Source organism: Ictalurus punctatus, chromosome 12 (assembly GCF_001660625.3).
Source record: "Ictalurus punctatus breed USDA103 chromosome 12, Coco_2.0, whole genome shotgun sequence".
NCBI classification, from domain to species: domain Eukaryota; kingdom Metazoa; phylum Chordata; class Actinopteri; order Siluriformes; family Ictaluridae; genus Ictalurus; species Ictalurus punctatus.
Genome location: NC_030427.2, coordinates 33,659,050 through 33,686,833, shown reverse-complemented (window position 1 = coordinate 33,686,833; position 27,784 = coordinate 33,659,050). Strand labels below are relative to the sequence as shown.

The 27,784-nt window shown below is 40.1% G+C and overlaps 2 protein-coding genes, 1 long non-coding RNA gene and 1 other non-coding gene across 5 annotated transcripts; 1 reads left to right on the top strand and 3 right to left on the bottom strand.

Moving 5' to 3' along the window:
- Window positions 1-855: 855 nt before the first annotated feature.
- LOC128634285 (uncharacterized) lies at window positions 856-2,061 on the top strand. Its single transcript, XR_008397626.1, has 2 exons — window positions 856-935; window positions 1,927-2,061. It is a non-coding gene; the product is annotated as an uncharacterized LOC128634285 (long non-coding RNA).
- An 873-nt stretch (window positions 2,062-2,934) lies between these two features.
- Window positions 2,935-10,922, bottom strand: plbd1a (phospholipase B domain containing 1a). Its single transcript, XM_017480930.3, has 11 exons — window positions 10,757-10,922; window positions 9,011-9,233; window positions 7,664-7,747; window positions 7,304-7,445; window positions 6,924-7,064; window positions 6,533-6,677; window positions 6,235-6,435; window positions 5,592-5,732; window positions 4,882-5,067; window positions 4,396-4,502; window positions 2,935-3,231 (listed from the first exon to the last, which is right to left on the bottom strand). The coding sequence occupies exons 1-11, from the start codon at window positions 10,818-10,820 to the stop codon at window positions 3,055-3,057; spliced, it is 1,611 nt and encodes a 536-aa protein (XP_017336419.1). The 5' UTR covers window positions 10,821-10,922; the 3' UTR covers window positions 2,935-3,054.
- A 437-nt stretch (window positions 10,923-11,359) lies between these two features.
- On the bottom strand, window positions 11,360-11,432 carry trnar-ccu (transfer RNA arginine (anticodon CCU)). Its single transcript has one exon. It is a non-coding gene; the product is annotated as a tRNA-Arg (tRNA).
- A 773-nt stretch (window positions 11,433-12,205) lies between these two features.
- pick1 (protein interacting with prkca 1) lies at window positions 12,206-22,648 on the bottom strand. 2 transcript variants are annotated; one of them, XM_017480941.3, is made up of 14 exons: window positions 22,470-22,648; window positions 22,134-22,204; window positions 19,044-19,155; window positions 18,376-18,504; window positions 17,819-17,885; window positions 17,344-17,433; window positions 16,986-17,039; window positions 16,837-16,899; window positions 16,561-16,694; window positions 16,018-16,110; window positions 15,480-15,530; window positions 15,102-15,246; window positions 12,744-13,034; window positions 12,206-12,612 (listed from the first exon to the last, which is right to left on the bottom strand). In XM_017480941.3, exons 2-13 carry the CDS (start codon window positions 22,175-22,177, stop codon window positions 12,790-12,792), a joined length of 1,227 nt encoding a protein of 408 aa, XP_017336430.1. In that variant the 5' UTR covers window positions 22,178-22,204; window positions 22,470-22,648; the 3' UTR covers window positions 12,206-12,612; window positions 12,744-12,789. The 2 variants fall into 2 exon arrangements, with proteins under 2 accessions (XP_017336430.1, XP_017336429.1); XM_017480940.3 differs by having other exon boundaries at window positions 12,206-13,034.
- Window positions 22,649-27,784: the final 5,136 nt, after the last annotated feature.

Below are 27,784 nucleotides of genomic sequence, written 5' to 3'. Positions count from 1 at the left end.
AAAACTAAACAAGCAAATGGTGTCACAGGACGCCTCAGTAGTGCATTTATTTAATTCTTGCTAATATTCTGACCAATCATTTGTTATTAAGACGATTAAAAGCTTCATATTTGCCATTTTGGGCATGGCTTATTTCTTTGCCCAGGAGTATACATACTGTACCAGGAAATAAAAGCTGAAATTCATATTCATCTTTTAATCTCATAACCCAAAACGTCTTCAGTTTACAGCAAACTCAAATGAATTGGCCTTGCTGTTCCAATAGTGTTGGACAGGACTGTAGATGTACTGTTTAAATCACCTCTTTGGTATGTGTTGTTAAAACCATGTTTAATCATTTATTCATTGATGGTATATTATAATTTTTTGTTTTGTTTATTATTTTAACAGTTTTGTTTAATCTTTTATAGGTAAAGCTCAGTGCTTTAGTGTTTTGTTTTCTACAATGAACATTTCAGACTGAAAACCACAGACTTAATAATAACCTATTAACTTTGCCCATCAGTATTTCAGATTCTTTAATGATAAGACTATCATTATTATTATTAGGAACCAACAAACTACTTTACTTCATTCTCACTTTAGGTGTGAGAGAGAGCGAGAGAGAGAGATACACATTTGTGTTGTACAAAGGGGCATCCCTGAGGACCTCCCTAAAAGAGGAATAGAAACTCATCTAAATGTGTGCGTGTTTGGGGTCAGGACCTGTTTTTAACCAACCACAACTTATGACATCACTAAAAATAGATACTGGATGACGGCCTGGCCTTATGTTGACATGCACTGCAGAATGTGTGTGTGTGTGTCCGTCCTACCTTTATCATGAGTGTGTCGTCGGTAGATAACCCAGAGGAGGAGTACCAGCACTGAGCTGCTCAGTACAATGATGACACACACACTGATCCACACAGTGAAGTTCCAGCATTGTACCGGAGGTACCGTACTCACCACCATCACTGACTCTGCCATAATAATAATAAATTTTAAACATGGAATTCCTTTACTTATTTATTTAAAATTACTTATGGAATACATTACTATCATTTCTTGTTTGAACTTTTCTTTACATCATCAATGAAGCATCTGAGCATGTCTATCTGTCTATTTATCTATATGTTTCTCTCTCTGGATAAATGTATGATCGTCTGCAAACAAGAGAGTTTGCTACAAGTCATGTGGAAAATGTTTTTGTTCAGTTTCCCTTGTCCGCTTGGTTGTGTCATTGAATCTTTATCCAGTCACTGACTGGGTGGACAGTCTCCTCCAAGTAGAATTACTGTTGTGTAATTTTCTTTCCAAATTTTAATGATGCATTTAATATCTGGTTTAACTTGAAAGTTGAAAGTCACTCTTCAAAATGTTCAAAGTTTGGGGATTTTTTAAAAATAACTAAACCATGACTGATACATTTCCAAGACTTTTGATCGCTCATTGGTCTTCACAATGCTGTGTGTTTAACCATGTTCTTCCAGGAACGTGTATTTATATTGTGACTTTAATTACACATCACTTGACTCCATTCAACTAATTCGGTCATTTCTGATGGACACTGAACCACAACTAATTTAATTAATTTATTAATCTTCCTGTTTATGTGTCTCTCTCTCTCTGACCCTATGTAAATTACCAGATACATCTGTAATCATTCTCTCTTCCTTTGTCATTATTAGATTATAATTATAATAAATAGATGTCCCCATCTATTTATATTACCTATCTGATTATCTCTGAACTGTTAATCATCTTTACTGAGTTTTCTACAGATGGTCTTTGTAATATTTAAGTCATAATTGAAAAGAGATGTGCATTTTGAACCTCACCATCCTGCACCCTGTTATATTTAATGTCCTCTATAAATGACAGATAACGGCTGTATGAAGATCAGACTGTACTCACCAGTGATGGGTTTCTGTTTCTGCCCCACAGCATCATGGATGCAATCCTTCACAAGAATGTCCCAGGTCAATCCAGAAGGACACTGCTGCATTTCCATCACCTGAGAAGACTGCCAACAATGCTAATGCCAAAGTCAATGCGCCAATAAAAAGCTGTTCACTCAGGTACAAGTTATAACTGCACATCATGAACCAAAGCAGACACAGAAGAGGACGTAGACGGAGGAGAGAGCGTGATAATAGAACCTTTCACTTCTGCTTTCAGGAAGGTAGGAACATATGAATCACCAAGTTGTTCCCCAGAGAGAAAGACAAAAACAGAGAGACAGAATCAGATAGACAGGGTTAGGGTTAGAGAATGAGGTGGAAAGAGAGGTGATGGAGAGAACATGTGAACAGGAAGGACAGAACAGTTAGAGGGGAAAACATAGGCAGTATTATTTTGTAACTTTAGTAAGCCATACATTTATCACAACCTGAAATTATTCAGAAACTTTGACTCATCAGTGGCACTGCAGTCGAATGCAAATTGTAAATAACAGCAAACTGATCCCATCCATTTCAGTTCTGTTCCACTTTATTTTTACAGCACATGTAGAAGTGGCTTTACAGAAATCCCTGAAATGGACAGGGTGAGAGAATGATGAACTGGGAGTGTTGGGGAATTCTAAGGCAGGAAGGATTGGGGTGGGGGAAAAAAACATACATTTTCAAGTAGCTCAGAGTTCAAATTCAAGAGTAATTAGTTTTTTTATTTAGTAATTTACCAACAAATCTCAGGAAATGCTGATGTTATGGATCAGTAGGTTATGTGATCAATTCCCATTAAATCCTTTAATATTCCATGACATCCAACCAAATCATTAACCTTAACCTCATATGTTTTTAGTTCTGGCTTTAGACTGTATTTTGACTTTTCTCTCATTTGGCAGAACTGCAGCTGTGACGTGTTTACAAAACAGTCACCTGAACACAGCATTAATTTATCCCACAAAAACCTGTGTGAACCAGTAGACTGAATAATAAAAACACACATGCACAAGTTTTCACAGGCTCTTTTAATTGCAGCAGGATAATACACAGTTGTAGAGCAGGACATGTACACATAGTAAAACAGGCTGAGCTCCTGCTCTTCGCACACTTCATGCATGTAGGCAGCTCAGGGGCTGAACAGCACCGGGTGCATGGTGACAAACGTATAGTTGTAGAGGCGTGGCAGACCCTGGTGTGTTGTCCTGTTAAATGCATCCCATGTAAAAGGAGGAAGATCGCCATCTGTACTCGGACCATTCAGAGCCTCAGACACGAACTGCTGAGCCATATTCAGGTCAGTCACCTGGAAGAGGGGCAGGGCAGACTGAGTAGGAGGCTGGTGTAAAAATCTCAACTTATGTAGTGCTTATAAAAGCCATACTTTCATTCCGATTCGAGTACATGGATCCAATAAGCTTTTAAAACAAGAACATGAAATCAGTCACTGTTGATTTCTTCTTCGACAAAATGTAAACATAATTGTTTTTATATTATATTATATTATATATCTCATTACACACACACACACACACACACACACACAATTATTTGATCTCCATTTACAAACCAAAACCACAATTCCAGTCATTTTGAAAACTGCCCCTTTGCACCACCTGGTGGTAATTTCTCAGATGACTTCCACATGTGACAGCTTTGTATTCATCGCAGTGGTCATGTGGCAGCAGTACATGGCAGTAATACATATTCTGGTTGACTGCCTACTGTTTACAGTGGAGGAAACGTCATAGAAAAATTTGAGGCTGGTATCACTATTCTCCATCCCCTGCCGAAAATTCAAATCAGCAGCGTGGGATTATTTTGGATATCCCAAAAAACAAAAGGGGTATTTTTTTTGTCCCACCTTCAAACTGGTTGTCCATCCTTGAGGGCAAACCCCCCAATTTGCCCTCAAGGATAGACAACCAGTTTGAAGGTGGGAAAAAAAAAAAGTCAGTCAGTGCAGATCAAGTGATATGCCCTGTTTATAATTTTAATCCCTAATGGAGGTGTGAACCATGAGCACTATTTCCATCCCACGTGTTCAAGAGAACAAAATCATCACTTCCGGGGAACCTGGTACAAAGAATCAATACATGGAAGTTGTTGCAACTGGGGAAGCCATTGTGGCCCTCCTCTCCAATATAATAAATGACACTTATTTTCAAAAGGGAACCTTTTTTTTTTTTTTTTTAAAAAAAAAACACATACTTCCATTACAAATATGGTTTCAGGTTTCATTACAAGTGTTTTTGGTTTAACAAAAACTTCAGTTTTCATTCCTTTAAACATCATTGTTACTACTACTACTTATTATAATAATAATAATAATAATAATAATAATAATAATAATAATAATAATAACACATAATACATCATGAAAGCATGCTACTTTCTGAGACTGGAGTACTGCTGCATAAAGTCACACCTAAAGAGGCTGTATTTAATTATTATTTTTATAAACACTAACCTTGGTGTCGTAACATCCTTCAGGAACGGGGTTGGACTCCCGCAGATCGCCACGACAACAGATGGATTTACAGGGGTCACCCTTCGAGTATGGATCTTTCTTATAGTCTATTAACACAACAGAATGTCTATTCATCCACCACAGCAGGAAATCAGTCCAAAGGTTTACAGAGGTTATTATGACACTAAAGGTACTGTCAGTGGTGCCAAGTTACAGGAATAAGCATGGAAAGCAAACGTGGTTTAAAAAAACTCAAATAACATTCCTAATAAAATATTTTAAATGCTTCAGTGTGAATATAGAATGCACTGAAGGTAATTTCACACCTGCTCAGGGATGAAACAGTGTAAGAGACAAATAAATGGACAACGTACACAGAGAGACTGCAAGATGTACATACACACAGAGAAATATAAAGATAGATTCTGAAGTCATATAGCCTTTGTACTAGTGAGCAAGACAGACAGAAACAGACAGACAGGGTACCGTTGGATCTCATGATGTGTTTGAGTGATGGCAGATCAATGACGGATGCCTGATCCCGGCGGAAGATCTTGGCTCGAGGACAGAGTTCATAAGAGTAATCCTCTCCATAGTCCTTCCACATCTCTTCATATCCACTCAGGGTGTAGATCCTCTGGTGGAACGGCACATTGTAGGACGGCCAGTAACCTGCAGGACATCGCTTATTACTGACAGAACATTATAATAACAATACACCAACACAATGTCCACTGCTTCTACCATACTGACAAACGGAAATGTTCTGTTACAACTCCCAAATGTTGAGCTAGTTAAAGTTTTCAGCTTTTCCGAACCACTCCCACATCAGCATCCTGTAACCACTCCCACATCACCATCCTGTAGCCACTCCCACTAAGAACTTTTCAAACCTTTCCACTTCAGAATTTACTGACCCCTTCCCACTCCGGCATCCCATAAACTTCCTGCTTCCCACTTCAACATCTTATGACATTTCCTGCTTCAGCATGCCATAACCCTTCCAGATAAGGCCTTCCCTGACCCCTCCCACATTAGCATCTCATATCCCTCTTGCTTAAGCATGCCTTCCGTCTTTGGCCTCCTGATACACACTCTGGATTGAGTGTGTTGAAGTAGAGGAACATGATCAATAAATGACCATGGCACATGCCCAGTGTTCCCTGTTCCCCGTGTTACATTAAGTGGAACCTCACCGAAGCGCAGAGCCTCTGTTTGATCTGAATATTCCACCAGTCCTGGGATCTGCTCCACTATGGTCAGAGCACCATCATCGAGTCTCGAGCCCAGGGACACTTTACTCGCATCCACTAGCATGTACTGATTATTATACGTTCCTGAGGGGACAGCGAAAGACAGGACAGAGACAGAATGGGACAGTGAGAGAGAGTAGTCAAGTAATATGTTTAACCTCGACAACAGAACGATTATACCTCTAAGAACATTTCCATTGGTCCTTCTTTATATTCTGTGTCTATTACTGAATCAATAGTTCATTCTACTCTGAAGATGTGTCTCCCTCTACATGTCCAGCTACCCATTCATCTAGCCATCAGTCTGTTTGCCTAACAATTTCTCTATATACACATTTGCATATCTAGTTGTCCATTTCTCCGTCTGCCTTTCAAATATCTACCTGTTTCATTACCCATCTGACAGTCTACCAGTCTATATACCCATCAGTCTGCTTCCCTGTTCATTTCCCTTTATCTGTCTTTCTTTCTCTCTTTCCTTTCCCATCCACAGGGGTGTCAGTACAGGAGCAATACCGGACTGGACTACACAAGACCCCCCCATGTCCCCCTAACTCTGTGTGTGTGTTAGCATGTGTTTTCTGACCGGAGTTGAAGCGGGAGAATATCTCAGCCCACTCTTGGCCAGAGTGAGCGAGGGCATGTGCTAGCCGGACTCTCTGCCAAGCGAACAGGCTGGAGGGAGTGACTGAGTCGTACAGCGAATGGTTAAAGACATTGTTGGTGGTCTGAGTCATCATCAGCCCACTGCCCAACAGGTAGAAGTCATCCAGAGACACCAGCAGGCCTGCTCCACATCAGAAACACAAACATAGAGAGACTTCTACAACAGAGGGGTGTGTTTATATACATGTATGTGACCAAATGGGAATGTATGCACACACCAGGGTAGCTGCTGAAGGAGAGTTTCCCAGTAGCAGTGTGTGGTTCCTGAACTTTAAAGTCCCAGTGTTTGAAGATGCGCATCGTGGCGGCATAAACGTACCAGCTGGAGTGAGCGAACAACAGGTTCTCATAGCCAGGTAACATCTACATATGCACACACACGTTTTAGTAATGAAAACCAATGTCCTTTTCTTAGTAATATTGATAGCAATCATTTTAGGGCAGAACATTTTTATGTGCAAAGGGCATGAGCCTTGGTGAGTGGGGGGGTGGGCAGGGGGTTTGGTTCTATGTACGGGGCCTGCACCTCAGTAAGGGGTAGCAGTTGTAGGTATGGAGCATGTACCTTGGTGGTGGTGGAGGTTGGGGTGTTATGCATCCAGCTTATACCTTGATGAGGGCAGAGCAGTGGCCCATTGGGGGCTCTTTAAATCCTCTCACTGAATGTTTGGCTTCAGGAACCAACATCTGTATCAAATCCAACAGATCTCCAATTGCATTCAGGAATTGCACCTCAAAGCGCGACAAGGCCTACACACACACACACACAAACACACAAACACACACACACACAGAACTCTAATACTACTACTATTTATGAAGAATATGTGCTGCTATATAATTTTATATGACAACAATACCATGATTTAATCCAGTTTATTAAGGCATTACATGTAAACAGGGCTGTTAGTGTCACAGGCTAGCTTCACTCCAGCTTTAACTGATCACTACATCGTGTATTTGCTTATTACTACTCTCCTTTCTTGCACCTTTTTCCCCGAGCGCTTGGCCCACTCGGCCGCGCCGGCCTGCAGCCCGTCCAGCTGGGCCAGGATGAAGCCAGTGTGAGCCCACAGAGGATCAGAGGTCTTATTGAGCTTCACCTGCTGCCGAGACCAGGTGCTCTGCTTACTGACGCACACACACACACACACACACACACACACACACACCCCAAGTCTAAAGCAATCAACTATATAACTACTACAATTTTGTCACCAGCACAATACAGTACATAACAGAAATATGCATTAGTGGTGTTTAGACCAATCAGAAGCTCCAGGACAGAATCATGGCTCCTCAGCACACATTCTACACCTCATGGTATTATTTGTAAAAGAATCACTCACGTCATGAAGGTCTTGACGGCCTGCAGCACATCGGGGCTGGTAATGAGCTGAGGATACAGGTTAGTGTAGTGATCGATCATCTGCCTGCAGGACACACAGACACCTGTTTCATTTCTCACAGCTCTGTACTAAACACTAATAATACTACATCACATCACACACGCTCATCACCGTACAGTGTACATCACCATATTACACTGTTGTTGCAGTGTAATAATTGTTGCATCACCCCACACTGCTGCTGCGTTCTGGATTGTGATTGTTCAGAAGGTGTTGATTAGTTTTTTATTACAGCAGCTCTGAGAGTAACACAGCTGCACATCGCAACTTTATATTAATGCACTCGTTCAAATACATTATTGTTTCTATAGTAACAGTTCATTTACTTATACAGTGGACAGTTCTGTAAACTGACATTTAACATTTGTGGAAGTAGTGTCCAGTGTCCGTGCTTTCCAACAGCCTATTATTATAATGAAGAAAAATCTTTTGGAAGATTTAGTCCCTCTGATCACAATATGGACATTTAACCTATTTATGTAGAAAAAGTGTTCATTAAAATGTCTGCATTTATTGGTTAAGAAATGTTAAGATGCTTTGTCTCAACTTCTGTCTCTAATAGCATTGTATTCTTAATGTTGTACATTTATTACTGAGACTTTAATATCTGTTATTAACCCAGATTAAACAGCTGAGTCTGCAGGTTAAAGTTTAAACACTGATGTTTAACAGCTGACAGGACTTTTATACCCAAGCATGACTAATTTTCTTCAATCTGTTTTCCATCCACCTATCGATCTATTCCCTCTCTCCTTCTCCCTCTCTTTACATACATGCTATGTACACTAAACACTATGTTTAATGTAAGGTGGTTCTCTGATCATTACTAACCTAGCTCCTACATTAATGCAAGTCAGTGGGTTCCAATATTCAGACACTTCTCAAGACAAAAACAAGGGCAACTTACTGCCAATGACACGGATGGGGACGCCGCCAGCATCACCATGTCTATACCACCTTGTGACTAAAGTGTATGCCTGAAATACTCTTAAAAATATATACTTTTAACAGGAAGCAAGTCAAGAAAATTTGTATTTAAAAAAAAAAAAAAAAAAAAAAAAAAAAAAAAAAAAAAAAAAAAAAAGGGGTTTCAGGCGATTTTTGTGACCTTGACCATGTTTGGATCAATTCCAAAATCTAATCAGTTCATCTGCAGGTTACAATTATAATTCCATATGAATCTTAACACCATTCAATTTCAATCCTACACTGTCTCAGCTTGGACAGTTTCTGTACTGGGGATTAGAAATTTTGAAGGATTAGTTACAGGGTGATGATGGCTCTCACCTTGCAGTCAGGAATCCCTCCAGATATCCCGCCAGGAAGAAGGTTCTTTCATCAGCCCTAGGTGTTTGTCCGTACCCAGCACGGACCTCCATCACGCCCCATCCCGTCTCCGAGAAGGAGTCGTTGTAGAAACCGTAAGCATCTCCCGTGTCCTCCAGAACCCCGTCCTTCAGCAGCACCGTCTTACTGTCAGGGTCCCAGTACGCTGTGGCCTTATGCACAGCTTCAGGGGGAAACGAGGACATGGATATGATGCTGCAGTCATGTCACGTCAGAGTGGTGTGTGAGTTACAAGCAAACTGACCGCAACATTAGATTTTAACATTTCACATTTTATAACTTTCACCAATTTCACCTTTTTTATAACTAGCGCTTTAATTTGTGTGCGGGCGACTGAGTGGATGTTATTGATCATTGAGGGCAAATTTAATCTTTACTCAAGATTTCTATCAGAAAGTATCTAGTTAAAGGTATTTAATATGGTTTAATCTGATGGTGTTCACTTCTTCCTTATTCAGAGAACAATCTTAATAATGACTGTGTGAAGTGAAATGGAGATCATACACTCCACCAGGGCCGTCCTACCGATAAATCACTTCTGTTTTTCCATTCCTGTTTATTATTCATCACCATTTTAGGAAGTCGATAAAGTTTCTAATAGCCAAGTTTCTAATCTCCTTTTGCTCATAACCAAGGAGCTTCTGCTTTCACCTCTACAATCTGAACAAAAACCTTCTACTGCATTTTACACTACAACAATTAGTCTGTGGATGAAAAAACCTGATAATTATAACATTTAAATGTTATAATATTAGGACATGCTCTGCATGTCAGTAATACTTGGAAGTGAGATTTTTAGGCTGTCTGGTGAAATAATGAGTTTCAGACATGATCTCTGGGTCTCAATTCTGAAGGTCTCTAATTTGTGTCATGATTTTACAGAACCAGATTGTTGTGATCTTGGTATGTGTTGTTTTGAGAATTCCTAAGGGCCTTTAGCCCTCAATCGCTCTCTCGGTTCTTCTTCTCTTATCTGGTAAACTAGATGTGTTGTTCTTACATCACTCGAACCTACATAATAGATGTTTTTATTTTATCTGTTCCAATTAACATTTATCATTCTTTATGAGTATGTGTGTGTATACACTATGCTTTCTGCATCATTAAACTAAGAAGCTTTCATTGAACGATGAGGTTAGTGTGACTTCCTGGTACCAGCCAGTGGAGGGTCCAAATTCTGGTTCTGTGACTGGTATCGGACAAAGAACTTTACAAATAATAATTAAAAATAACTGCCAGTTAATGCAAGCTGTAGTGACATGAAAAAAGGAGGTAACACACTTTGCCAAATAGTTTGAATACTCATCTGCAACAATAGTGCACACTGATCACACAGACAGAGACACACAGACAGACACACACACAGACAGACAGACAGACAGACAGAGAGAGAGAGAGAGAGAGACAGACAGACAGACAGACAGAGTGTTTCGTTGCAGGTAGAGTGGATCAGGTACAGCTGTTTTGTTGTTGGAGTTTTAAGCAGTGAACCCTGCTGAAGGCTACGGGAGCATTATCACACACTCTGTATGAAAGTAAAAAAGTTCTTACACAGCAGTCTCTAACTGAACCAAGTGAACAACAAGGTTGGAGTAACTCCATAAAGTTACGCGCGCGCACCGGAGTTAGTGTGACGGAAACAGAAATAAATGGTAAAATAAAATAGTACAAGTGAATTAAACTTACAGTCAGTTCTCACTGCAATCACAGCGCACAGGAACATACAAACACAAACCATAAACTCCGTCATTGTTGCGTTTCAGACGCAGTCAGTCACGGACAAGAGAGTCGGAAGAGAAGTGAAACTCTTAGAGGGAAAATTCCTGGTGTGTGTGTGTGTGTGTGTGCTCCTCCTGCAGAGGCGTGGTTTTAGTGGATTGACACTCACTACACACTAATTAACTAATTAACCTCCACTTAACTAATAAGCACTAATTACACCATCAAATTATAATAATACTGAGCCTCGGTGTGTGTGTGTGTGTGTGTGTGTGTGTGAGTGAGTGAGTGAGAGTGATCCTGTCCCTTTACTTCCCAATGGCCTGATTTATTTATTTATTTATTTATTTATTTATTAAACTGTGCCTTTATAAAAGATTAGTCGGTCCTAAATGCAAGAAAAATAAAAACCTAACTGTAATATGGCGTGTGCTTCAAGTTGGTTTAATGTAATAGTAAAAAAAAATTACACAAAATAGTATTTAAATGTCTAATTTATGACCGTGCAATATACATTAATACACAATTAAAATGAATAGTATTTAAAATGAATAGTATAAAAGGCGAACTCACCCCAGATGGGACTCGAACCCACAATCCCTGGCTTAGGAGGCCAGTGCCTTATCCATTAGGCCACTGGGGCTGCGCAAGCATGAAAGATGGGCGGAGTCTCCATAAAGCTAATCCTGAGCCCGGAAGTTAATTCTGTTTAATCGTATTTCAATTGCTGACAAATTTTCCAAACTTGATTTAAAAACATTTTCCATAATACGGATTTACTTTGTGGATGAATCTTTATCCACATTTTTGGGAATTGTGCACAGCACACCTGAACCAGTTTATCTGGTAATTTTCTTCCTGTTCGGCGTGATGAAGTTTAATGTCCCCGACAGCTTACGTAGTCCCATTTACAAATTTGTTAGCAACCGCCTTTTTCAGTACACATAAAAGCTTTTAAAAAACCCACGAGTGGGATTTTACTGGTGTACTTTGTGTCGCAGAATAAAATGTGAAAATATATTGAGCTTGTGTTCACCACAGAATTTATTTCATTCTTTTAAGCAAAATCCCATTTAAAAAACCCAGACTTCAGGACGATGGAACCAGAAGGGCTAAAATGCTAACTCGTTTCCGGGTTTTGGCGAATACAATGACGTCATCCCTGCGCCACTCTGTGGAAGGGAACACATTACCAGTAGAGACCCACAGGGACCGTTACAGTTTCCATTATAACCATTACAAATTCTATAAGATTTATATAAAAAAATAAAAAAATATATTAATTTTTGAGCAGGGTAGGTAATCCAGATTCATTTAAAATGTTCTAACCCTTTGTTCTCGGTTCCTTATTCATGATCTCTCTCTCTCTCTCTCTCACACACACACACACACACACACACACACACACACACACTCTTTGCCATAAACATTTTTAATTTCTTTGACAATAGTAGCTTTTTGTAAATCATTAGTACAGGTTTTCAGTAACATCTTCATACCTGGAACATTTAAATACACAGAAAGATATAAGAAATAAAGATTTAATAAACAAGGGATATGACTGATGTCACAGGAATCAGTACACAAGAAATAATAAACCCATAATAAAGACAAAGACTGATTATTTCCACACACTAAAGATGAATTAGAGCTTTAATATCCATGTTGATAGAAGTTTTGAAAGAGTTAGTCCAGTGTACTAAATATACAAGTAGAAATAAAGCCCAGGGCTGCATCCCAAACGGCACGAAATCGACACTTCATCCTCGGGTCATCCGGTTCATCCTCGAATACTTGGTTGGGTTACTGTAGACTATTATATGCTGAAATTTGGGACGAAGCTCACATTAGAGTCTCACACACACACACACACACACACACACACACACACACACACACACACACACACACACACAGCAGGAATGTGTGAAAATATAACACAAACAATACACACTCGTTCGGCATCAGTATTACTCTCTCTCTCTTCCACTGTTCTCCACTCATTCGTCATCGATCAGTTTCTCTGCTCCGTTCTCAGTCTGTTCGTTCTTCTCCTCCTCTCCTCGCTCTTCCTCACCCTCCTCATCCTCCTCCTCGTAGTTTGGGCCGGTGTAGTTGAGGGTGGTGCGCGAGAGGTCCACCTCGATGGGGAAGACGTCGGCCTCCTTCAGCACAGCGTAACACTCGTCATAGTAACGCGACATCCCCGAGACGAACCTCTGCAGCTGGAACACAATGTCCTGAACTGTACACACACACACACACACACACGCACACACGCGCAGAGTGCTGTACATTGGCTACAGCAGAGCAGGCCATGCTCACATGAAACACACATAACCATGAGGTGTAACTGTACAGTCACTCTAGCATTTAAACTGAGATTTTCTCAATTCTGTCCACATCAGGTAAGACTTCATAAAAAAGCATTTATATTTATATATATAGTATTTGATCCCCTGCTGATTTTGTACGTTTGCCCACTGACAAAGAAATGATCAGTCTATAATTTTAATGGTAGATTTATTTGAACAGTGAGAGACAGAATAACAACAAAAAAATCCAGAAAAACGCACGTCAAAAATGTTATAAATTGATTTGCATTTTAATGAGGGAAAAAAGTATTTGACCCCTCTGCAAAACATGACTTAGTACTTGGTTTAAAAACCCTTGTTGGCAATCACAGAGGTCAGACGTTTCTTGTAGTTGGCCACCAGATTTGCACGCATCTCAGGAGGGGTTTTGTCCCACTCCTCTTTGCAGATCTTCTCCAAATCATTAAGGTTTCGAGGCTGACGTTTGGGAACTCGAACCTTCAGCTCTCTCCACAGATTTTCTATGGGATTTAGGTCTGGAGACTGCCTAGGTCACTCCAGGACCTTAATGTGCTTCTTCTTGAGCCACTCCTTTGTTGCCTTGGCTGTGTGTTTTGGGTCATTGTCATGCTGGAATATCCATCCACGACCCATTTTCAATGCCCTGTCTGAGGGAAGGAGGTTTTCACCCAAGTGAAAGTACATGGCCCCGTCCATCGTCCCTTTGATGCGGTGAAGTTGTCCTGTCCCCTTAGCAGAAAAAAAACCCCAAAGCATAATGTTTCCACCTCCATGTTTGATGGTGGGGATGGTGTTCCAGGGGTCATAGGCAGCATTCCTCCTCCTCCAAACATGGCGAGTTGAGTTGATGACAAAGAGCTCAATTTTGGTCTCATCTGACCTCAACACTTTCACCCAGTTGTCCTCTGAATCATTCAGATGTTCATTGGCAAACTTCAGACGGGCATGTATATGTGCTTTCTTGAGCAGCGGACCTTGCGCGCGCTGCAGGATTTCAGTCCTTCACGGCGTAGTGTGTTACCAAGTGTTTTCTTGGTGACTATGGTCCCAGCTGCCTTGAGATCATTGACAAGATCCTCCCGTGTAGTTCTGGGATGATTCCTCACTGTTCTCATGATCAATGCAACTCCACGAGGTGAGATCTTGCATGGAGCCCCAGGCCGAGGGAGATCGACAGTTCTTTTGTGCTTCTTCCATTTGCGAATAATCGCACCAACTGTTGTCCCCTTCTCACCAAGCTGCTTGGCAATGATCTTGTAGCCCATTCCAGACTTGTGTAGGTCTACAGTCTTGTCCCTGACATCCTTGGAGAGCTCTTTGGTCGTGGCCATGGTGGAGAGTTTGGAATCTGATTGATTGATTGCTTCTTTGGACAGGTGTCTTTTATACAGGTAACAAACTGATATTAGGAGCACTCCCTTTAAGAGTGTGCTCCTAATCTCAGCTCGTCACCTGTATAAAAGACACCTGGGAGCCAGAAATCTTTCTGATTGAGAGGGGGTCAAATACTTATTTCCCTCATTAAAATGCAAATTAATTTCTAAAATTTTTGACATGCGTTTTTCTGGATTTTTTTGTTGTTACTCTGTCTCTCACTGTTCAAATAAATCTACCATTAAAATTATAGACTGATCATTTCTTTGTCAGTGGGCAAACGTACAAAATCAGCAGGGGATCAAATACTTTTTCCCCCTCACTGTATATATATATATATATATATATATATATATATATATATATATATATATATATATATATATATATATATATATATATATATAGAGAGAGAGAGAGAGAGAGAGAGAGAGAGAGAGAGAGAGAGAGATACACACACAGCTATTACTGGTTCTCATCGGAACTACACAAATGCTGGATAGGCCACGCCTACAATCCAGTGGCGGTTAGCACACACCTGTAAGAGACAACCGACATAAAAGCCTCATCACCTGCTAGCATGATAATGTGGTGTAACTCACCATGTTTCTGGTCCAGCAGCTCGATCTTCTCCAGAACATCTTTACGCATTTTTGCAAATCGAGAGCGAGCTTCCTGTCGACAGCGCAGGATCAGACGATACTCATAATTTCCCGTGCTAACTCGGTACAGCGGCTCTCCCAGCGCCTACACACATGCACGCACGGACAAACGCACACGTATAATGATGGCAGTCACATTGTAAAGTAATTATGGTGTTTATGTACATCTTTATAAAAGACATGTGACTTTGTACAGATTGTAAACACACACACACACACACACACACACACACACACAGGCGAGGATGTTGACGAGGATGTGTTAAATTAGGGATTGGAACACGGTGGGGAAAAAAAAGGAAGAAAAAAAAAACTCACGATGCAGCTGTACTCCTCATCATCCATCTCCTTCACCTTCAGACAGTATGACTGTAACACACACACGCACACAGTTACAGCTCTGCATTATTTGATATGTAATAGTGAACAAATTCATTTGTATATTTTATTTTGGGTTCTAATCCCCAGCATGTTTCATGTGAAATCCAACAGCAAGGAAACAAAAAACCTTCAATAACATTTAAGTAATCATGCGAAAATGAAAAGAAACTGCTCACTTTCTTTAAAAAATATTTCAAAGTATAAAAGCAGGTTGTTTTTATTTTTTACCCCCCCCCCCCCCCCCCCCCCACAGACACACACACACACACACACACACATTTTCCTCTGAGCATCAGATGACACACGTGTGGCTCCATCTTCACAGGTTATCTACAGCTTCAAACACAGGAACCTCTAGTACAACAGCACAGGGCTAAACACCTATCTGAGGTCACGGTGCATAGCAACAATTGCTAAGCAGTGATGGGAGGGGCGAGAAAACACAGCTTGTGATTGGTCCTGAGGTGTTTCTCACCAGGTACTCGAACTTGACGTCCAGGTATTTACGGATGGTCAGTTTGGTGTCTGGAATCGCTTTGTGAAGGTAGGTGTTCAGATCATGCAGCATCTAAACACACAAACACATACAATAATAAACAGATAAACTGATTAAAAACTGTGTGTTGGTGTGGTGAAGTTTTTTGGAGCATGTATGGAAGGAATCTCCTGGTTAACTTCAGGAGAGAGAAAAACAGGAAGTAAGAACAGGAAGCTGTTTCACAATATTAAATCTAACTATAGATAATATGGATAAACATATGACATACTTTAATAATTACAGATTGTGACTGTTGGTAAGAGGAATAAAACAGGTGGGGAGATGCGGTTACAGGAAAGTAATGAACGTCAGGGTGGTAATAGTAACTCTGCTTCATCACTCCACCCTGTAGTTGATTCATTTACTCAGACAGCACCACACACAGCGTGTTTATTACGTGCTGGTGTACATGTCAGCTCTCCCTCTGAGGTGAATAAGAAATTACAAAAGTGTTTATAATAAAAATAAAGAGATTCTCACAGGTTTGATGGTTTTGAGCAGCTGGATGCCGTATTTCTCAATGTTACGATGAGCTTCTGCAAATTTTACAAACGCCTCACTGGCTGCAGCCTGAGGCTCTCGAACACCGATCACAGAGAACACGTCACCAAACGCTGTTAAACCCCCGGGGGGAGGGGGGGGGGATTTTATTTCATCATTGTCCAATAATAACATATAATAGTGAACATTATATACTCGTCGACAGACACATTTTAGACACCTTTTCCCATAATTCCACTGTGCAGTGTGTCTTACCTCTGTGCGTCTGTGAGAGCTCAAAGAATGCTCTGAGTAACTGTTTACTGTGTTCCATTAACCCTGTAACACACATACACACACACACTTTAATCCTGAGTAGAAACACTCAATCAGTAGCACAGTGTCAATAATGAAGCATCGAGTACCTTTGTACAGCTCTGCAGTTTTCTCCAGTTCATCCAGTTTCTTTACTAGTCCATCTACACACATACACACACACACACACACACACACACACACACACACACACACACATTTAGCTAATGATTAATTTGCACAAAACTTAACTGTAATTACAATAATGATGTGTGTGTGTTTCTATTCTTCTATGTTTACATGTACAAAATAATCAGTTCTGTTTCAGAACATGTAGGAAATAAATCTGATTAACAGTGTACATGCGCAGAATTATCTGATTATTGAATGAAAAGCCAGTGGTCTAGATCAGATCTGTTAAGAAGCGTTAATGAGATTTCACACTGTGCGTGTGTGTGTGTGTGTTACCGTTACAGAGGATGGCTCTACTCAGTCCAAGTGCATCTGCTGTTCCTGAGCTCATATTCTCCACCAATCGGTGCTTCACCTTCTTCAACACTGTGAGATAACACACACACACACACACACACACACACACACACACACACACAAACAAACACACAAAACCACTTGCGTGTAGACACCTTGCCCAATATGTCTGTCTTTTCTCATTTGAAAGTATATCAGCAGCTATAAACATGATGTACTGAACTGTATAATACAGACGCTTCGTCCAATAAGATTTCACTGAAATGTAAATGATGTCATATTATTGGCCAGTATTATTTCTGCCCCGCCCACCTATGGACTAGGAGGAAGGTATACATCAGTATTTTCCCCTGAACTGATAGATATTGATCAATCTTTGAACAATGTGATGAACAGGGCAAAGCAAGTTCCGTTTCATGCAAACTGCGGTCAACTCTGTGTGTGTGTGTTTTACCAATATCCAGGGATTTGCCCTGTTTGGGGTCAGCCTGCAGTTTATTGTAGTGTATCACTGCTTCACCCTGCAACACACACACACACACACACACACACACACACACACACACACACACACACACACACAGACTCCATTAATGAAAATCATTTATCTGTAATGTACATGAAGGTGTATGATAGTGTTTACAGTCGTAGTTTCTCTCACACTCACACACTCACACTCACACACTCGCACTCACACACTCACACTCACACACTCACACACTCACACACACTCACACACACACACTCACACACTCACACACACACACTCACACACACACACACTCACACACACACACTCACACACACTCTCACACACACACTCTCACACACACACTCTCACACACACACTCACACACACACACACACACACACTCACACACACACACTCACACACACACACTCACACACACACACTCACACACACACTCACTCACACACTCACTCACACACTCACTCACACACACACACACACACACACACACACACACACACACTCACACACTCACACACCTGTACAGCCTGAATCATCTTGGCCACCTCCACCTTGGTCTTGCCCTTCACTGGTTTACCGTTTACACCTGTGATCTCATCACCTGCTGCTAATGTCCCATCCAGTGCTGCTGGAGTGTTATCAAACACCTGACACACACACACACACACACACCTATGACTCTAGTTTATTCCAGTTTAGCAAAAAGCTCCAAAGATATTTTACTAATTTTAAGTTTAAATATAATAGAGGCTAACAGAACAACTAACCCCAATGTTAGTGATAGATGAAACCCAAATGACTAAAATAAATGTTAATAGTTATACAAATCACCAATAACTGTGTGTGTGTGTGTGTGTGTGTGTGTGTGTGTGTAATGAGGATACTGTGATATAAATGTGTTTAACTGATAAAGGACATTTACCACAGCAGTAAGAATTTGAGACAAGACACACGATTTTGGGAGACTGCGTATGACTCTCGGCGGGTGTACCTGATATCGGGACGGCACCTGTGATTAATTTTGGGAGGCTGCGTATGACTTTCGGCGGGTATGATTAATTTTGGAAGGCTGTGTATGACTCTCGGCGGGTGTACCTGATATCGGGATGGCGTATGTGATTGATTTTGGGACGTGTAGTTTTGTGACAAAGTGTACGACTTTAGGACAGTGTGAATGGTCACTAACCTGTACGATGTAGAGACAGGGGCAGTACTGAGCCCCTCCCCCTATACTGATCCCAATCAGGTTCTGTGCATCCTTCTTCAATGTCACTGTTCCAGGAACTGTGGGAATCCCGCTGCGCGTGCACACGCATACACACACAAGTTTAACACTTAACCATCACATCTAGACAGTCACAGAGAGACCATGGATCAGTGGGTGTGTCTCTGAGATCATGTACAGTCAGGGGGATCAAAGAAGGTATGCTTTCAATTCTATACCTTTATTTATCAGCACATAAATAACAATGTGTGGTTTTCACAAACTTTTAGAAAGAAACAAATAAACACAGCACCATGTTTAGAGAAAGCATATAGCCACAGACACCTCACACCAGCTGTGAAGCATGGTGGTGGTGGAGTGGTGATGATTTGGACTTTGGGTTTTACAGCCAGAGGACCTGGGAAACCTGCAGTCATTAAGACAACGATGATCTCCACTTTATACCAGAATATTCTTAAGATAAATATGAGACCAACCGTCCTGCAGCTGAATCTGGGATGAAATTGGGTCATGCAACAGGACAATGATCCCAAATACACCAGTACATCAACATCTGGATGACTAAAGAAAAAAAAATCTAAGTGTTGGTATGGCCAAGTCAAAGTCTAGACCTCAACCCCATTGAGATGTTGAGGTGGGAACTTAAGAGAGCTGTGTATAAACTAATGTCTTCAAACATCAATGAACTGAAGCAATGTTGTAACAAAGAGTGAATATGTTACTTAATTATAGGGTGTACTTATTTTTCCCACCTGGTTTCTGAATCACTCTGTATTGAAATCTGTTGTTTTGTTGTTATTTGTTTGTTTATAGAAGTTGTTGATGACTACACGACTGTAATTTATACTCTGATAAATAAAAATATAGAACTGATGGAGGGTGTACTTTCTTTTCCCAGGGCTGTATGTAAATGATGTAAATGTGGGCGTGTCCCTGAGACGGTATATAAACTCAGTGTGTGCTGCAGCTTCACTCTCAAAAGGAGGACCATGACTCTGTACACAGGTTCCTCTCAGATATCCTGTCAGGTTAGGTAGATAGCATTAACCGTTTATATTCTTAACATTTAAAAAAATAAAATAAAAAAAACTCTCAGGTTAGCTATTAACAACTGAAGGTTATGAAGTGAAGATTATTAACAGTTTTTAAAAGCTTATAAGGTTAGCGCATGTTAACTAGCTACAGTTAGAAGTATTTGATTAATACATTATATTTTGTTAATAATACTAGCATATTATTCAATTATTAATGTTTTAAACATGTCAGATTAGGTAAGGCTAACTGTTTTTTTAAATCTGTAAACGTATACGTGCATGTAAAAGTGATCCCGGGCCTGTGGGGTCCTAAAGCCTGCCGAGTTACAGGCGAGTCTGTGACTCTGAGGTGACGCTGATGCTGATCCCTAAGTTCTTTAAAGTTGTGTTAAATGTTAAAATAAAACATTAAATAAGTTTTATCCTTCACTGTTGCTTACATTAGCAAAACCTCCATCAATATCATCAACATACAAGCCCAATTCTGAAAAAAGATAGGACAGTATGGAAAATGCAGAAAAAACACAAATAGTCGTTTGAACATTCAGTTCACGCTCTACTGTACTGAAAACACATTATTAACACATTATTACATGTTTTACTATATGAAAATATACACACATTTCAAATCTGATGACTGCAACACACTCCAAAAAAGTTGGGACAGTAGACTGTTTCCTGCTGTGTAACATCACCTTTTCTTTTAATTTATTAAGTGTTTGGACGCTGAGTGAAAACACCAGTTGGTTAAGTTTAGCAAGTGGAATTTTCCCCATTCATCCATTATGCATTTCTTCACCTGTGTAAATGTACGAGGACTTTGTCGAGTTATTTTGTGCTTCATAATGCACCAGACGTTCTCAATGGGAGACAGGTCAGGACTGCAGCAGGCCATGCTCGCACCCGCACTCTCTGCTCACGCAACCATGTGCTTGTAACCCGGGCAGAATGTGGTGTGGCATTGTCCTGGTCTGGATGGCAGCGTATGTTGCTCCAAAATGTGTACATATCTTTCTGCATTGATGCTGCCCTTACAGATGTGTGAGTTACCCCTGCCATGGGCACTGAGACGCCCCCATACCATAGGCACTGACACACCCCTATACCATGGGTACCGACACGCCCCCATCCCATGGGCGCTGACACGCCCCCATACCACAGGCGCTGACATGCTCATATACCATGGGCACTGACACGCCCCCATTCCATGGGTACTGACACGCCCATATTCCATGGGCACTGACACGCCCCCATTCCATGGGTACTGACACGCCCCCATACCATGACAGATGATTTTGGACCTGATACTGATAACAGCTTGGATGGTTTTTAAGACAGTGACGTCTGAGGGATCGGAGATCACACACATTCAGAAGTGGTTTTCGGCCTTGCCCTTTACACACCGAGATTTGACCGGAGATTTGTGTGGTGTAGAAGGTGAAACGCCCAAAATCCTACCGATGTGTCTTTGGGGAATGTTCTTCTCAAACTGTTGGATTATTCTCTGACGTATCAGTAGGCAGATCGGCAAACCTCGACCCGTCCTTATGCTTAAAGGACTAGGCCTTCTTTGGAGGCTCCTTATACACTATGATAGACGATCGCCTCACCTGTTTCACATCACCTTCTTATTTCAACTTCTCACATCGCTATTAGTACTAAATTGTTCCTGTCCCAACTTTTTTGGAACATGTTGCATGCACCAATTTCAAAATAAACATTTATCTTTAAACAGTTGATTATATAAAACATCAAATACCTCGTCTTTACAAGTTTTTTTTTTTTTTTTTAAATACAAGTCAAAGTACATTTCCACATCACTCTTCTTTGTTTTTATTAGCATTCTCCATACTGTCACAACTTTTCCAGAATCGCGGTTGTATAAAAAGCCATAACACTCACCACTACAACTGTACACGGGGATACAACAGAAATGTATGTGTGTGTGTGTGTGTGTGTGTGTGTGTGTGTGTGTGTGTGTGTGTGTGTGTGTGTGTGTAAACACAGCCTCACTCACAGTTTATCTTCCTCTAGCTCGTAGTCCATGGTGTCTGAGAACATGCCAGGGTACAGAGCCGTATCCCAAACCTGCACATTATAATCACACTCAGTAACACAGTTTCCCTGCAGACTGCTAGCAGGCTAATTCCCATATGGGACAATAACTTCCAGAGTGACACACACACACACACACACACACACACACACACACACACACACACACACACACACACACACACAGTGATAAGGATGGTGATTTATTTGCTCCTCAGGGAAACTGTTCATATCTGCTCTGTTAGCTTAGCTAGACGTTACTATTACTCCTGCAGTAAAACTACTTGTACAGTCTTACCGTGTGAACGCTTCTGAACCCGGAATTAATTATTTCCTTATGTCCTTATTAACGCATTCCCACAAAACGCGTTTATTTCTGATTTATAATACAAACAGAGATTAGAAATGTTTCCAGCTGTTCCATATCTCTCTCTCTCTCTCTCTCTCTCTCTGTCTGTGTGATGTGGACCTGATGGCTGCGTCACTTCCGCTGGCTCACCGGAAACTATACGTACTATACCCACGAATATTATTAATCCTTGTTGAATTTCTGCCTTTTAAGAAACTTTAAAGTACTTGTAATCGATTACAAACCAACAATTGCACATTCGTGGTGTCCGAGTGAAATAAAGACATTTCCACAACTTCACTCTGTTTATTAGGAATAACTTCAGATAGACAGCTTTTATTACTTGATTGTTTAGTGGAACGCTACGTTTATATTATTTTATTTATTGTAAGTAAATTACACACACTTTTAATTATATATTTTAAATAGTTATTATTTTATTCTTTGTGTCACTGTTATTGTTTTGTTATTTGCCTATTACTGTTTTACTCCCTTTTGTTTTATATTTCTGTTTTTACTTTACATTGTAAAGATCTTTGAATTTTCAATTATTATTATTTTTTCCACATATGCACCATGTTTTTCACTCTTCTGCATTAACTCCAGATAATAGGCTACATATGGCTTTAAAATAAAACATAGCCTATAGTTTTAAATGTTTTTAAAAATTAATTACTAAGAGTTGTATAGTTTTGAACCTAAATAAATAAATAAAAACAGCTCAAAGCCTAGTACACACCGGCGATGTGCATATAAGTCTATCAGCTAATGGTTTTATAAGCAACTTTGGTAATATCTACTTTTAAAAAAATAATTGAGGTTATCTCATGTAGAGCTAAATTTTAAATAATTTAGCCAAACGTTAAATAATGGCGTGAACACTGTTTATTTATTTATTTATAGTGCACTATATTTCACAATATGAGGAGTAAATGAACCTCTATTGGACTGAGAATAGTTTGTGATTGGTGCTGTGTGAACTTCCACATTAAATATTTACTGAAGCGGTATGGTCACATGTAGATGGCGCTATTTAATAAAGTCTGTTATAATGTTTTTGTTTATTTGTCAGTATAATTCCTCTGTTCAGGTTTACCTCTGACATATTAATAATAAATTATTTTGTGACAATAGTGTTATGAATGGTGATATCACTGTAGTATTTCTTTATTGTGACCCTCTCAGTATAGAAATTAGCAGTACTGTTAGAGAGCTGATGTCTTTCTGTTTGCTGTAGATCCGTCTCTTTATTATTAATCACTGTAATAAAGCTGAGGATCAATATAAGGCAGGATAAGAATGTGAATTTGAAATAGCAGTAATATTATTATTAATTTTATCCTGGTGCCATCTCTTCACTAGCTGCCTAATATATCCCACCCCCTTTACAAGTGCCACTGTAATGAGAGTCCAACAACTTAACCACTGATCTACCACTGCCCCAGGAGGAGAGTGGGGTGTAGATGAAACTGGGATATATGGGGTACAGTATGGATTTAAAAATCCTCTCAGAAATCCTGTTAAGTTGTTTATTTGCCTAGCAGTAGATGTTATGTAAATATTACAAACGTTTCCCAAAAGGATGAACTTGCATGGCTTCTGTGAACACAAGTGATGAAATAAAGCATTGAATTTTAGCAGAAATTTTTCATGATGTTCGCAAAATCCCCAAACAAAAGATGGACTTGATTTTGGGTTTAGGAGCATGAACCTGCAATAACAGTGAGGGCAAGAACATGCTGGTCCTCTTAAACGGGGGTCTGCTCACTTCTACCAAACCGAGGTGCAACCTACATCATATGTGGAAGCTTTCTGCACTACTTAAGTACTACTTGAGTAATTGAACCACTTCTAAATATAATCAATTCTTCCCTAAGCACTGGCTATGTACCTAAATCACTTAAATTAGCAGTTATTAAACCCTTGATTAAAAACCTGATCTTGACCCGTCTCAATTGTCCAACTATAGCCCAATATGAAATCTCCCCTTCATCTCTAAGATTTTAGAAAAGGTTGTAGCAAAGCAGCTATGCTCATACTTAGATAGGAATAACATTCATGAAATGTATCAGTCAGGATTTAGACCTCATCATAGCACAGAGACAGCGTTAGTTAAAGTAGTAAATGACCTTCTACTGACTTACGATCAGGGTTGTGTCTCGCTGCTTGTGTTACTCGACCTTACTGCAGCTTTTGATACTATAGATCACACTATTCTACTTGATAGATTAGAAAATGTTGTTGGCATTAAGGGAACAGTCCTCTCCTGGCTCAGGTCTTATCTGACCGATCGTTATCAGTTCGTAGATGTAAATGGTGAATTCTCCATGCGTACTGAGGTTACTTTTGGAGTTCCACAGGGTTCTGTTTTAGGCCCACTGCTCTTTACTTTATATATGCTACCCCTAGGTCAAATTATTCGTAAACATGGAATTAGCTTCCACTCTTATGCTGATGATACACAGTTGTATGTTTCAGCGAAGCCAGAGGACAGACAGCAGCTTAGTAAACTTGAGGATTGTGTAAAGGACATTAGACATCGGATGTTAATTAACTTTCTTCTACTTAATTCTGATAAAACAGAAATACTTTTATTAGGCCCACGTGTAGCTAGCAGTGATCTTTCTGATCACATGGTTACTCTGGATGGTCTTTCTGTTTCATCATGTGCAGCAGTTAAAGACCTTGGAGTGATTATTGACTCCAGCCTATCATTTGATGCTCATGTAGATAATATTACTAGGATAGCCTTCTTTCATCTCAGAAATATTTCTAAAATAGGAAACATATTGTCACTACATGATGCGGAAATACTAGTTCATGCATTCGTCACCTCTAGATTAGATTACTGTAATGCCTTACTGTCTGGATGTTCCAGTAGGAATATAAATAAGCTCCAGTTAGTCCAGAATGCAGCTGCTAGAGTCCTAACTAGAACTAGAAGATACGACCATATCACAGCAATATTATCAATACTGCACTGGCTCCCAGTAAAATCTCGCATTAATTATAATATACTTTTATTAACCTATAAAGCACTAAATGGTCTTGCGCCAAATATCTAAGCGACCTTTTGGTTTTATATGATCCGCCATGCCTACTTAGGTCAAAAGATGCAGGCTATCTGAGGGTACCTCGAATAGTGAAGGCTACAGCAGGGGGAAGAGCTTTCTCTTATAGAGCCCCACAGTTATGGAACAGTCTTCCTATTAGTGTTCGGGACTCAGACACAGTCTCAGTGTTTAAGTCTAGGCTTAAAACGTATTTGTTTACTCAAGCCTACCCTGACTAGATTCTGTTCTACTACTTCGCAGTCATAATTATCTTTTTTCTCCCTCTCTCCTTTCGCCGAACCCCACACGAATTTATGGAGATACTAGAGATCCAGATCCTTTCTGCCTCTGGATGGAGCTCAAATCTTCTTTAATTCCAGACTGCTGGGACTACGGCTGCTCCTAACGCCATACAGACTTCATATAAATCCATAATGAACTTTTTCACACTATCTGTTGTTACCCAGATGAGGATGGGTTCCCTTCTGAGTCGGGTTCCTCTCAAGGTTTCTTCCTCTTAAAACATCTTAGGGAGTTTTTCCTTGCCACCGTCGCCACTCAGTGGCTTGCTCAGCTGGGATAAATTCACACCTTTAATATCTGTATACCATGTTGATATTTCTGTAAAGCTGCTTTGAGACAATGTCTATTGTAAAAGCGCTATACAAAGAAAATTGAATTGAATTGAACTACTTTCACATTACTTCCTGCTTTTACACGTTTGATAGTGGGGAAATTATAACGGTTATTGATATATAAAACCAGACTTTCACAGGAGGTCTATAATTAGCTCACCTCTGTGGTGTGAGTGCTTACACTGAGAGCATTATACCCTAATTTCTCTGTCTGGGGATTAATAATGTATTACCTTATCTTATCTTATCTTATGTTATCTTATGAAAAGTTACAAATATTCTTATATGAGAGTGTCTCTTTGTTTGCAGGTATTCCTTCACTTGGACATGCAGTTCATTGAAAAAAGCACTGTTCTTCAACACTGGAGTGTTGGTACCAAATAAAAAATAATAAATCCTGGTAAAATTATTGTCCACCATTTTGCAAACCTGCACGCACAAAAGTGAAATAAGGAATTGTGCAACCGATCCACAGTTCAGAAGGAATCTTTCTATTCAAAATCACACCAGTGGCCAAGTGTGAAAATGCCCTTATTGATAATCCCTGACACAGAGGCAGGTACGTCACCACTGGATTATCAGAAGTACATTCCTCACACAGCTCACTGACATTAGTGAAGATATGATTACACCATAAGATCAAAGCAGGTGAGTAAATACGGCTAAAAGTATGTGCACCCCCGACGATCACACCCATATGTGGTTCTTCCCCTGTGCACAAAGTGAGCTCCATGAAGACATGGTGTGTGAAGGTTGGAAGAAAGTACAATAACTCGAGAGTCCTGCACAGATCCCTGACCTCAACCCGACTGAACACCTTTCAGTGGTGGATTGGCAGTTAAGGCTCTGGGTTACTGATCAGAAGGTTGGGGGTTCAAGCCCCAGCACTGCCAAGCTGTCACTGCTGGGCCCTTGAGCAAGGCCCTCTCTGCTCCAGAGCGCTGTATAATGGCTGACCCCAGATTCCTGACATGCTGGGATATGCGAAGAAAAGAATTTCACTGTGCTGTAATGTTTATGTGATTGATAATGACTCATTATTGTTATCATTGCCTGATCTCAACCTCACTAATGCTCTTGTAGCTGAATGATCACACATCCCCACAGCCACGCCCCAAACTCTAGTGGAAAGCCTTCCCAGAAGAGTGGAGCTTTATAGCAGCAAAGGGGGAATAAATCTGGAATGGGACATTCAACAAGCAGCACATATGGGTCTGGTGGGATCAGGTGTCCACAAACTTTTGGCCATACAGTGTATGTTCCTCACACAGCTCATATTTTCTTTTTCATCCATTTTCATCATTTTCCGAATGATGTTTATAAAGACTAGACAACAATAATAAACTAAACAAAGTCAATATTTGGTGTGAAAACCCTTTTTCATTTTCAAAAACTGCACCAGCAGTCTCATATAAACTTTATACAGGAAATGGCTGGTAAGTTTAAGATGATAAGTGAGCACTGTAGGAGAATTTGACAGTTCCTTTGGAGACCTTGACAGTCGCACTAATTTCTGATCTTGTGTAAAAAAAATAAATAAAGTGATTTGTTATGTAATATGTATTTGTAAAAGTAT